Source organism: Anas acuta, chromosome 6 (genome assembly GCF_963932015.1).
Source record: "Anas acuta chromosome 6, bAnaAcu1.1, whole genome shotgun sequence".
Taxonomy (NCBI): domain Eukaryota; kingdom Metazoa; phylum Chordata; class Aves; order Anseriformes; family Anatidae; genus Anas; species Anas acuta.
In genome coordinates, this window is record NC_088984.1 from 23,411,152 (window position 1) to 23,424,796 (window position 13,645).

A 13,645-nucleotide genomic window follows, 5' to 3' on the forward strand; every position below is an offset into this window, starting at 1 on the left:
CATCAGATGCTGTTTGATACATATTTTTAAATAACAATTTTTCTTTTAGATATAGCTGTAAAATACATGTACACTAAGTTGTTACATCCTATGAATTGTCACTATGCTTTCTACTTCAGACCTTGGATACACTCTTGTGGTTGCCAGGCGTGACACGTTGTGCTTGTTTTGTGTAGTACAATTTGAGTACTGTGATTATGCCAGTGCAGACTTCCACTGAAATATAGACAGAATGCAGATATGCATTTGGACAGTGCAGCAAAGGGAACTGCTTGAAAGACCATTTTGCATCTTGCTAGTGTTAACTAGAGTACAGAGGGATTTTCACATGAGGGCAGCATAAGCAAGATAGAGATGAGTAGGGTAAAAAAAAAAACACAAAACGACAACAAAAAACAAACAAACAAAAAAACCTCAAAGGTCAATACTATGAACATGTGGTAAGTACAGGTATATGAAACAGGCAAGGCTTGGAGGGAAGAAATTGTGTTCTGGTGGCAGGTAGGTGGAATGTGTAATTCTCATGAGTCCCTACTGGAGTAACAGTAAATGCAAGAGTAAAATGAATTTTACTTTAAGGTTGGACTGTATTAGCAGCAGGAGTAAAGCATATTAGTTCTGTTCCTCCTTGTCTTCTAGGAGATAGTACTGACATGATGGTGAGCATACAAGGAAAAAAAAAAAAATCCAACTTCAGTTTTCATAACTGAATTTACCGGCATTGTCTAGAAACTGTGCTGTGAAAATCATACAGGTTAAAAGCCACCACACCTTTTTTTTGGGTGCTGATCTTCCTTAGTAGGCTTCCTCACTAACAGTTATTTTGAACCTTACAACACTAACTAAAATCAAGAGCTGGATTCTAAACAAATAACAGATCCTGATGAAAAATTAGGCTGTTTTTGAATGGGGCATTCAAAATAAACGATCATTACACTAGCTAAAATTACATGTGATAGTCATGTGATTAAGACACCATTTTATGTGAGATGAGAAGATAGATTCATTAATTCCAGATATTGTAGTGGACTCTATCGAGGAGCCTTGAATTGCTTGCTTTTCTCAGAATAATAGATGTGGATTAATAGCCAACAGGAAAGAATCAAAGGTGACAAAAGGATAATAAAGATAGAACAATATATTCTTTTTATTTATTTTGTTAAGGAGTATTATGAATCCTATTGTGATTCTATAGGAAAGGCTAGTATATACAAATTGTGGATAAGCAGGCCATGCTGGCTATCTTTTCCATCTGAAAAGTATATAACACAATCTCTGCTCTATTCTGTCTGTAGCATGTCCTATTTTATACAACGCTATTCACAGTGTTTGGATCTACTGCTTTGTGCATGCCCAGTCAGTTACAAGTATTCAAAAACATGGTCTCTTGCTGTGCTTATGTTTGTACAACTTGTAGAAATCTGTAAGCTGTGACTGAAGAAAATTTCTTGTCCTCTGCGGGTATGACAAGGCTTCAACACTTCCCTAATGTCATCAGGAAGCACTTAAAGTCACAAGCTCTTCCAGTAAGAGAAAGGAGCATGAGCTAGATGAGTCACGTAGCCATTACATAGACATAAACAGTCACTAAAGTTAGAATCACATTGTGCTACAGAACATAGTTAATAACCCACATTATGTGGTATCTAGTTGGATGTGGGTATTTCAGTTGCCCACTGCAAATTGATCATCTCAAACACTAACACAGTTATCACTTAACGTGAAAGTGCTGGGTCTTTAATTCTTTCTGTCCAACAGCTTTGGTATTGCAATTCGAAGGGCATCCAATCAACCTCAGGTGCTGTGCAGATGGCAAAGCCAAGCTAATACAGAAAAATGAGAAACAAGTGACTACTTAATGTACAGGAATGCATGATCTGCCTCACAAATAGTTGACAGCATTGCATACAGGAAGCCCAACCAGATGGCTGTATATTAAAACACATCACTCCTTGAGAGAATTAAGTACAGGCAATTTGCTCACATTTTCTGCAGACCTGCTGCATATCACATTAGAATGGAAAGAACAAGAGATTAAGTGCCTTATTTATTGGCAGCATTTGTGCAAAGTTGGCAGTTACTTAGTTATAATTTTTTTCTGTATGTATCTGAATTCTCACCTTCTTACAAACAATAGAGGTCTTAGTTTTAAAATATGGGGGAGGAGTATTATAGGTTGATATATAGCACAACGTATACACAGGAGAAGCAGAATCAATTTGTCTTTGATATATAAATGAAATGCAAAATTTGTGCCAGAATAATTGTGTGTGTTATCAGGATATTTGCTTTTTTAAATAAAATAAACCTAAAATATTCAATATTAAGCTAATGCAAGCTCTGTAGAACGTATTTTTACTTTCTTTAGCTTGGTGAAAGTGGCTTCTGTACAGGCCATGAACCAGACTCCATGGAGTTCAGTTCACTAGGAGGATGGGTAGCAACACGAGCATCAGGCATGAAAAAAAACATCTATGGAAACATTGAAGATCTGGTAAATATTTTTAATACTTGTTCTAATTAATTATTCTTTTGGTGGTTTAATTTATGTAATGACATGAAGTGAGAGGGAGAAGGAAGAATAAACTGCAAGTCTGTTAACAAGTGATACGGTTTTCATTTTGGTACTCACTGACTAGCTTCAGGAATTGTGTTGTCTTATCCTGTCCTTGCGGCCTTCTTCCACTTTTTTGATGCTCTCTATTAATCCAGTGTAATAATTCTGTTAAATTTGTAGGGTTGTTTCAAAAGGTGCATGCTCTCTCCTACCTGTTCTGCTTTCTTGAAGTTGTCTGGTGGGATCACTACATGTTGACAGCAAGCTAGTTCGATCTGCCTTCCCACTTCCATAGGCTTGTAGATTGTTTTTCTTCAAACCAGCACACTGATCTAATTGATCCTGTGTGCACACAACAGTGAATTGTAATCCCACTGCACAGTATATGGGGGCAATGAGGAAGGAAGCAAGGGACTGGGAATGGCAGTATTCTACTCTTAAATCTGTTTTAAGCATTAAAATGGTTCATCTTCATATTAACCCAGGTAAATTATTTCCTAAAGCATTTTGAATTAAAAACATACTTTTTAGTGAGTATATCGAAGTCAAATCCTGCCTCCTTGCTTTGAACTTCTAGCTCTTCTCATAACAGCCCTTTCTTACCTCTTTCTCCCTTCCCTTTCCTGCAGCACACTTTTTTGAGTTGTATCTTTATCACCTCAGGCTTTTTCATCATCTTGTAGTTCACAAACACGTCTGTTCTGTGCACAGAACAAACACTTGACTATCAGCGAATGAGCTTGGCAGCAAATAAGTAGTTTTTATTCAGTAGGTCTTGTTGAACTAAAACTGCTAGCACTTGTAAAGTATCATCTGTACCCTACTGCCTGAAGTGTTGCTGTCTGGTGTTGTTTTTCTTGGACTGGGAGATGTGAAGCAGAAGGCTTTTCTATCACAAGAGCATAACTTCAGACTAAAATGTAGCTTCTGAAATTTTCATTAGGAGGAAATAGGTTTGAAAGTTGATTCAGAAACGTTCAGGAGTTTCCTGATGTCACAGTGAGAAGTTTTAGGGAGGTGTTTACTTTCTGAGAAAATCTTACATCTAGAAATAGTGCGTTATATAAGCTGCCTAAAATCCACTTGTTACAGAATTACCAGTTCATAAAATGCATATAACAAAATTCTTGAACAGAACAGGATGAAAATTACTTAGGTACGTGTGCCTGAAATTTTTAGAGCCACTGTTTGAAATGCAGTAATTTTACTGTAGTTGAAAGCTTCACCTGCACCAAGGAAGGATTTTTTTTGAAATAAATTAGTACAGAATAAAAACAAAATCTTAAATATGTATCAGTCTTACTGAAGACTTAATATTGACAGAGTATTTCACTGTTTTATTTCTTCCTAGTAGAAGTATTTCTGTATCAGCTGATGACTAAATTAAATTAGCTTTATCAACCAACAGTTCTAAAGCAAAACTTAAGCAAGAAATAACATTTCTTCTGCTGCAAGCCATCTCTTTTTTCCTCTGTGAAGTATTGTGCGTGTTCTGAATTTAAACGCTAGTATTCATGGTGAGCACTGTCTACACTGAGAAACAAAACAGCCTTAACTGGTACTGTCTGCTTGTGGCCAACAATTGATTGGATTTGGCATAGAACTTGGAGCAATCTGTTGTGTGGGCAAACCATGCTGCATTAGAGATAATTGTTTGTAACAGTCCTGAGGTTATTCCGAAAGTTCTTTTGGGGCTGCCTGCGGAAAGTATGAAGTCTGCAAAGCTGAACTGTATAAAATGCATGTCATGCTTGATAGAAAATAAATATTATACAGAAAATACTGTACTTAATGCTAGTATGTATAGTTATTGTATATTGTTTAAACAGGTGATTCATATAAAAATGGTAACTCCCAGAGGAATAGTTGAAAAAAACTGTCAAGTACCTCGCATGTCAACAGGACCTGATATCCATCACTTCATTATGGGATCTGAAGGTATAAGCTCAGTAACTTCACATAAGTGCATCTGAATTCATTTTCTGTAATGGCTTGATGGTTTGAATATATGTAATGCTGTCGCTTCTGGTGTGTCTATGGGTGGCATTCTGCAGGCATGAATTTTTGTGTTAGGATGATACATTGAGACTTTTTTTAGGACTGAAGTTACGCAACTCTGAAAAGTGCTTAAAACAGATCTGTGGAGTTACTGTACACATCTACTGTACACATCATGAGTTAGAGGGGGTTTGTAAGAATTCACCATGTACATGTAAATTGTCAGGAATAAATTGCTTACTACTGCAGTACTGAATTTTTTAATTTTGAATTTTTCAATACTTCTTGAATATTTTTTGAATACTGAAATTTTGAATTTTTCTGACTTAACGGTACTTTATAACACTATGGTAAACACTAGTTGAGTTGTGTGATTTGCAAGAATTCCATCTTGCAGGACTTTACTACTGAGTTTTCCTTTTTTTCTGAAGGAACGTTGGGAGTGGTCACTGAAGTTACAATAAAGATTCGCCCACTCCCTGAATACCAGAAGTATGGCTCTGTAGTCTTCCCCAACTTTGAACGAGGGGTGGCCTGCTTGAGGGAAGTGGCAAAGCAGGTAAGGTGAAGCTTTATGCTGAATTCATGCAAGAATGCTGGTTCTAACCTAGTCCAGGATCTAGGGCTAGGAGTATGCTGATGCTCTAGTCTTAATTATCAATTACTGGAAAGGAGTTAAGAGGATATGAACCTCGTAAATGTATATGGCCAATGAGGCTTTTGGAAATGATGTGATGGATGATTGATCGTGACCATCATTTGCTTGGCATTCTTAGCCAAATTGTGGATACGCCTTCTGATGACTTCTTTTAAAAAAGTGGGAGTTGTTAGCATATCTCAGCACAGAGATTTTGGCTCTTTATCTCCTTCAAAGGAGAGTTTTATCCTGAGAGTCATTTAAGGCTATGTAGAAAGTGACCAGTATTTAGAGGAATTCAGCTGCAGCATACAAGTAAAGGACAGTTGAATTCATGGTTCTAAAGTGAAAAGGAACAAAAGTCATGCAGTGGAAGGATGTGACCTGTGTTTGCAGGGGGTAGAAAGCACTACCTGAAGCACAGAAATGTATTTGGGTGAGCTGGATGTTTTAAGGTGGAATTGTACTTATGTCTTAGTATTTAAGTAGAGCCTTCTGAGTAACATGATCAGACAACAGGGAAGTGGATTTCAAGTAACAGAACTTGGACACGGGTATTCAAATTGTAATGTTTTTCCTGATGGCTCTGCTTCCAAGCAAATCTTACACTGGCTAGCTTCTTTCTTTATCATCCTAGGCTAACTTTCCTTGGCACTGTGCAAAACATACCAAATCACTTCTGTGAAAGGAGGACTATATATCCTGAATTGGGGAAGTAATTTCAGAAATGTTTTAATTAATGCCAAACTAAATACAGCTTTACATTTTTCCAGTGATGGGTCTAAATTAATGACTTAATGTTCCAAGCCAGATGTTCAAACCGGTATGTGAATGACATGTATATGCTAGTCAGCAGCACTTGCCAGTTCTTCTGTCACATGCTTCTACTGCTAGTGCTTGTTCTTCCTATTAAAGGTATCTAAGCAGACTGTTTGGGAATGCTTAATTGAATGGCTGATCAACATTTTAAGTCAATTAGGGAACTAGTGTCTATTCCCTAGCTATGGGTTTAGAAGAGGAAAAAAACCCACAATATTAGCCACTTACATTGTTCCATTTCTAAGCTTCTGTTGCTACTTCTGTTTCACTGTTTTCTAAAGCCTGAACTACTTATTCTTTTCTTTTGGTGCTGCCTACATCAATCTTTTTAGCAATTACAAAGATCTCTAACAGAAAAGCTATTTTTTTTATTTATTACTCTACTTTTATGTAAGAAAAAGCTACCTGTAGGTTGTAGATTGGGTTGGTGTCATTAAAACCACTCATTCAGCCTTTCTATGTCAACCTGCCTGGTGAGATATTATTTTATTTTTTCCTTCTGCCCTTTTCCTGTTGTGTGACAAAATGTACATCATCAATGATGATGAGGGTGAACATGCATCATTTTAAGTGATAGAGGAATACTTCTATATCTTTGTGATTAGGTTGAGGCTAGCCTAAAATCCATGCTTTGTTGTATTCCTCTAGCTATATATTTCACTACATGACTGGACACAGCCATCACAGATGGCATGTTATAAGCATATGTATGACCTAGAAGCGTACTTAGCAGAAGACAGCTATACTAACTGTTTTTCAGACTTCTATGTAGTGCATAGCCTAGATTGGACCCAGGCATGGATTTTAATTGTGACCTGATGACAGAATGTTAGTGTACCAGGTCTGGGTGGTTATTTTCGTCATAGCAGCCCATATGATGCTCCGTTTGGATTTGTGACCAAAACAGTGTTGATACATGCTAAGGTTTTAGCTGTTGCTGAACAGTGTTTATGCAGTGACAAGGCTTTCTACATTTACTACTCTGTTCCCCTAGTAGTTAGGGGGTGGGCAAAAAGTTTGTACGTAATGCAACTGGTATGGTTGGTCCAAATCAACCAAAGAGAGATTCCATACCAAATGATGTCAAGCTCAGCAATAAAGCTGAGGGAATTTTCTCAGGAGTTACCATTGCTTGGGAACTAGCTGGGCATCGGTTGGTTGGTGGTGAGCAATTGCTTTTGCATTACTTGTTTTCATTTTTATTTTTTTCCCTTTTACCTGTTCATCTGCCTTTATCTCAACCTGTAAGTTTTCTCACTTCTGCCTTTCTGGTTCTCTTCCTCCACCCCACTGGAGGAAAGTGAGTGAGCAGCTGTGTAGTGCTTACCTGCCTACTGGGGCTAAGGCACAACAGTTAGTCTCTTTTCAATGGATTTTTAAACTCAATACTCTTATCAATTATGGTATCTTTAGTGCATTATGGCAATATGGCTACTTTATAGAAAAACATTCAGTACTTGAAGGTTAAAGATCATGGGACTATGCCTGTGTTGCCTTGAGTGTAAACTGAAAATTCCCTATGCGTTATGTTTAGACATGCCTAATAGATGTTGCTTCTCAAATGAAAACAAGTTTATCATCACCAATTTTCAATGATGATAATGGCCATAGGTCTCTGATGTTAAGTTTGCTTCTTCTATGCTCTTTTTAAATGAAAATGTCACTGTCATGATTTTTGGCATACCTGTTCATAAATCTTTTATTCTTCCTTCCTCTCACTCCCCTAACTCTGCCTCCAAGAGATGTGCTCCTGCATCAATTCGCCTTGTTGACAATGCACAGTTCCAGTTTGGTAAGTAGGTAGATTTTCTCAGATGGATACCTGTTCCCAAGAGCTTTGATTATCTTAGTATTTGAAATTTGTATCATCTGGGAATTCTTTTGCTCAAAACCAGACAACAAAGGCAATGATCCCTACGTTCAAATTCCAGGTAGTACTGTAATATGTACTTTCAGAAACAGAAATCTGTCTTTGCCTCTGGAAAAACGCTGTCAACTACAATAGTCAGTAAAGAGCTTTGCTCTGTATATAGATGTGTAAGATTTTTTGCAACCTTTCCATTTAACAGCATGTAGTCTTCTGGGAATTTTGAAAAACTGGAGGCACTGCTTCTCTTTTGCTATTGAAGGTGTGGAAACGATAGTTTTGTAAATATACTTCTTGAAACATTTGTGAAGAATATTAACAAGTAGTCAGGTATCAGAGTGCAGGGGAGATTCAGAATGCAGGCATCTTACTTTGAAGGTAAATTGGTTGATGTAAATTTCCTAAGAGCATCACAGTCTGTGTACAGATTCCTGAGAAGCAGCAGTTTATTTTGAAAATATTCTAATGTGGTAGTGATTGTTTTGGGTGGGGGCGAGGCAATGACACGTCAAAAATGAGCTGTCTGGCTTTTGTTTTTAAAAAAGTTCAGATGTGGTAAATACCGTAACTGTATGCAAACAGAATTAAGCTGTTGGCTTTTTTTACTTTTTAAATATAGAAAGTATAGAAAGTCAGTAAAGCTACTGGAGTATTACTAAACCTAGACATTACATAAATAGGACAACGTCAGACATGAAAATCAATCATTTTTGAACCCTTCTTATGGAAAGCTGTCATTTTAAGAGTAGAAACTTTGGCAAGAGATGTGTTCTGGCTCAGGGCACTCTTCAAGAGAACCTAAAGTTCCACAACACACAACTAGTACTTCATAGGACTTGAAGCACTTGCTAAGACCATGCGATTTTGATTATTCACAGAAGATGAAAAAATGAATTGTGATTGACCTTGAAAACCTATATGTTAATACTACGAGAACAAGTCAGACTCTGATACCTGGTTTGAAGAAAAGCCTCAGTAATGAATCTTGACTTTAAATGGCATTAATCTGGAGATGAGAAAGCTGGGCTTTGTTTTTTGAACTAAGTTAGTATCTGTAACACCTGAGAGCCCAGCAAGCATTGCATCTTGCTTTGGTCATCACTGTGTTGTACTCTTTCACAAACGTGTACAACAGAAGGCAGATGCAGTTCTTTATTTTTATTTGGGAGAAAGCTTGACCAATTATAAGCTTTAAGTCCAACTCCAGATAAGTAGATCTTTTCTTTGTCTTTGATCTGATGTTGCAGCTTATACAATCATCTGCAAAAGGTGAAAAAGAGGAGTTTTTCTTGTGGTTTTCTTAAGTAGGCTTAACTCCACTAGTTTTTACAGATTGTGGTTTAATAAATTAATATCCTTGTGTTATCTGCTGCTTTTGTATCCTCACTTAAGTGTACTTGGAGGCCTATTCCTTGGCATTTTCTCATATCTGCAAGGAGAGTACCTCTTTACGGAAGAGGGAAGGAGGCAAATGAATTACTGAAGTTCATGCTTTATTCAGGAGGAAATACTTCGTGAAGTATTTTAGAAGGAAGTATCGTGTAAATGGTGCATAACTTTTTTTATGAATTGGGCTCACAGCGTGTAGGCCAGATGCAAGACTGTAAAAATGAAGCAGTAATGGGAGTTCAGAAGTTGCTTGTGACTGAAAACAATGGAACAAACAGTAAAAGGCTTTCATCTCAATTAAATCCAGTCCTGAGGCAGAGATGTTAATTTAACAGACTCCAAGACACCATTTATATATCCTGGTAATTTTAGTTCTCCGTATGTGATTAAGGAAGCAATTACTAGCTTTATGTAGAAAATTTTGTGCAAGTGACATAACCATTAAGGAAAAAACTGCTTAACTCTTTAACTTGCACCATTTTTTGGCTATTGGTTTCAGTGGTTTTGGCATAACTTTAAAAAGGTCAGTGGTTTTGCTTAGTTTTATAGTATAAAACTAATGAAGTGTTCTTTCAAAATTTTCCATGTGCAATATACTTGTGAAGATCTAAACTACGACAGCCTTAATTAAAGTGTCAAATGGAATATTTGTGTGCAGTTGTATGTATGCCTCTCAAAAATTAATAAAAAAACCTTTTCCCAAATCTTCTAAAGAGAAAGGTCCCTTTGATTATGATAGTGCTCCAAATAATTCTTGCAATTTTATTTGTCAAGCTATTTTTTTGGTTCCTTGAAGTTAGGATTTTAAGAGCACTGATAATCTTAACACATTTTTTTCTACTTCTTGCCAAAGGTCATGCTCTTAAACCACAAGTTGCTTCCATTTTTACATCATTTTTGGATGGACTGAAAAAATTCTACATCACAAAGGTAACTGTTTTAGGGTTTAATACTGCTTGGAACTTTGTATGCTATCCTTAGAATTCAAGACTGTGGGTATTTTGTCTCATGCAGCTCTGAGTTTGTCTAACAGATTGTAGGATTAGTTAGAGAATCTCAGGGTGGTTTAATCCAAAATAATATTCTGTTTGAGGAGTTACTCCCTGAGAGAGATTCTCACAGATGTTTTCACCTTTCACATCTGTAGATGAGGTTAGTGTGTCTTGCCTTAACAGTAAGGCAGTGACAGAGCGAGACTGGAACCAATTTACCCAGCTTGCAGTCCACTGCAATTCCAGTCCTTCCAGCTCTGCAAATAGAAAAGAACATTTCAAGAAATGAGAGAAATGCTATGTAATACTGACAGAGGCTCCAAGCTGGTGACACATCTGGAGCTCTTATGCTAGGGCTCAGTCTCCTGATGTGTGTAAGCAGCTTGCACTTCAGAGATTCTCCCAGTTGGGTACAGTATTATATAGTACTATACAGCACAGTGATACTCCCAGCTGGGAGTAGAGAAAGCATTTTTAGTGACTGTGAGATTGATATGGCAGGTGTACTGGGACCAAGGTACTCAAATTTTCACGTATACACTTCATCTATGAATTGCTCCTCCTAATTCACGTTGTGATTCATGGATAGTGGCAACCTCTGAGATCTCTTGCCACATGAAGATTCTGTCATGTGTCTTGGTTTCTTGCTTGAATATACCATTGATTACCTTGGCTCTAGTACTTTAAGTTAAGCTTAAAGAAAAGTAAACATCAGAATACAGAACGCATTAAACTAACACTATTCTTTTTATTGAATGGAAGAGTTGTTTAACAGATACCACGTACAAGAATAGGGACAGAGTCTTTCCAGTTTATTCCTTCATATTGCTGGCAACTCCTCACTGATAAACAAATGCTTTAGGTATTGTTTGTGTTTACTAGATCATGCTGTAGCTAGTTCCTCTGGTGCCTCTTCGAGAGAACTGTAAGGTGCTTCCTGAGCATTAAAGTCAAGACAGTAGAACAGAAGGAAGGATTCACTCTAGATGAAATACAAATAGTTCTAGAATGAGAAGGGACAGTGAATGGCATTTGAATAGACTTCTGTTCCGGGGATTTGAGTTTATCACTGTAGTAGCAGTATTTCTTTCTAATTATGTTAGCTATGCTGGCTTTGTAGGACTAATGAATGAGACAGATTCTTTGCCTAGGAAGATGTGTAGTTTCATATTCGTGTTCATGGTATTTTCCTGGGGTGGTAGGATCATTTTTAGAAATTCTAACTTGGATGCTTTTAACTAGTGTCACCTCCAGGTTTGGCTCTTGCTTTTTCAACTTTTTACTGAAAGAAAGCTAAACAGGCATCGTGACTACATTACTGTTACAACTTTTGTTTTCTAATTTCCACTGGGCTATGCTCCCTGCCGTGAGTTTAAAAGCTATTTTCACTCCGTAGCACTTGCCCAAGCTTAGAGATTTTCTGTGGTACACTGCTAATACAACTGTTTTGAGAGCAGTGACATTGTTGTCATGGTCATCCGCATGCTTTAATAAAGGAATAGTTGATAGAATATAAATGTCTCCTTATTGCTGAAATCATTTATGAGCTGTTCTTTCTTCAGGAGTAGATAGACAGCTGTTGTCTATCTTGCCTTTTTTTTTTTTTTTTTTTTTTTGACAGGAGGAAAAAAATGTGATCGATTACTTCAGTGGGCTTGTAAATATTTGTCCTGTAAAGAAAAAACTTACTTGCTTTTAGGGTGATTTTTTGAAAGATGTTTTTCCCTAATCTTTCCTCTTAGTTGCACCTACTAACCAGAGGGTACACTGTGTATTTGAAAAGCAAAAACTTGTTGATTGCATTCTACCACATAAGCTATGACATAATGCAATGATTTTTTCTTTGCAGTTTAAAGGATTTGATCCCAACATACTGTGTGTAGCTACCTTGCTCTTCGAGGGTGACAGAGAGAAGGTTCTTCAGCATGAAAAACAAGTCTATGACATTGCCACCAAGTTTGGGTACGCTTTTCAAAGATTTTTTTTTTTATATGAAACTGAGAGTTAACTGTCCAGGAGAAAACAAGGTTACCATTTTTGTTGCAATTACTGTGTAGATCTGTTCTCAATTTACTAGTTTGAAGTGGGAATAATTGATGAGGTACTGAGTGTTCACTTTGATAAATAAGTCTTGTGTTAATTCTTAATAGGTAGCTTTAAAGAAAAACTTCAGCTGTCTATATACTACATCAAAATGAGTATTTGACTAAGTACAGAATTGATGTAACTAGAATGGAAACTACCCCTTGTAATTGCTTACGGGCCTGGAGGCTATATGCTTTGCACAACTAGATTATACATTTTTAAATGGAGGATGGAAAGACAAAATCATAAGGGTATTAGGACTTAAGTCTTTGCATGGCTGATGTGAGCAAATGAATACACAAAGCTTGTTTAAAAGAGGCACAGTAGTTACAGGAATGTGCTGATTTTCTGTGTCCTACAGGCTGTTTTCTGTTCTTACAAAGGAACAGAAAATACTTCGCTGTAGCAGTAGGCTGAGTTTCTGCTTATCTGCTTTGATTACAACAGTGACGAAAACTGTCATTAAAGGTGATATATCAAAAATGCACTATTTTCTTTTTAAGAAAGTTATTGCTTGTATTAGTCTCAGCTACTCAAAAATATGTCAAATCCATTTCAAGGCTATAACTTCTGAAATTTGTGCTTTGAATTTTCCACTTTAAAAAAAAATGGGATTTCATGTGAGCAGCTTGCTTGCTCACATGAAATGTGAGCCTGTTTTGTCACCTTTCAGTGACAAAACATTGCCCTTCATCTTAAAGGGCACTTCAATTTCAATGTGTGCAAGAAGAGGCTTCAACTACAAGTTCTCTTGTATTTGGGTAATTCAAGACAAAGTACTGGTAAGGGATGGAAATTTGGCTGTTAAAGGCTTGTTAGAGGGTGGTGTCTGTGCTACACTATTTCAGGCTATTAGTTGTTTAATGGTTTAACTTTCCAGTTTTGTGTCTAAAAGGCATATGTTTTGTCTTCCTTAAAGTTGTCTGGTTGTCCCTACACGTCAGATTTATAGGAACTTCTAGGAAGACAGTTTAGATAGACTGCCCTTTCTTGTTCTAAAAAGCCAGTACTTAAAAGCAAACGAAAAAGACTTTCATAATGCTTTTAATTTGGTAGGTTAGTGAAAATAGGGCTTCCTGTTTCTTTTTAGGGCTCAATCCTTTTCATCCACCCATCACAGAAACTTTTGGGATCTTAAGCCAGTAGTCTTGCTATTATGACCTGTAAGAACACAGGTGCACAAATTCAACATGCACTTAGAAACAGTTTGAACAAATGTTCATTTACAGGAACATCTGGGATGTACTATGTCTAATTCTGTTTCCTTTGTGGTTTTTTTTTGTGATGTTTGAAGGCCTCAG

At 36.9% G+C, this 13,645-nt stretch overlaps 1 protein-coding gene across 2 annotated transcripts in view; it reads left to right on the plus strand.

Annotated features, from left to right (window-relative positions):
- AGPS (alkylglycerone phosphate synthase) overlaps positions 1 to 13,645 on the plus strand; it is a 51,197-nt gene that overhangs the window by 24,442 nt on the left and 13,110 nt on the right. For both annotated transcript variants that reach the window (XM_068685774.1, XM_068685775.1), the window contains exons 9-14: positions 2,369 to 2,494; positions 4,387 to 4,495; positions 4,987 to 5,114; positions 7,752 to 7,803; positions 10,121 to 10,197; positions 12,109 to 12,221. In XM_068685774.1, the coding sequence (XP_068541875.1) occupies positions 2,369 to 2,494; positions 4,387 to 4,495; positions 4,987 to 5,114; positions 7,752 to 7,803; positions 10,121 to 10,197; positions 12,109 to 12,221 (605 nt within the window). The remainder of the gene's footprint in view (positions 1 to 2,368; positions 2,495 to 4,386; positions 4,496 to 4,986; positions 5,115 to 7,751; positions 7,804 to 10,120; positions 10,198 to 12,108; positions 12,222 to 13,645) is intronic.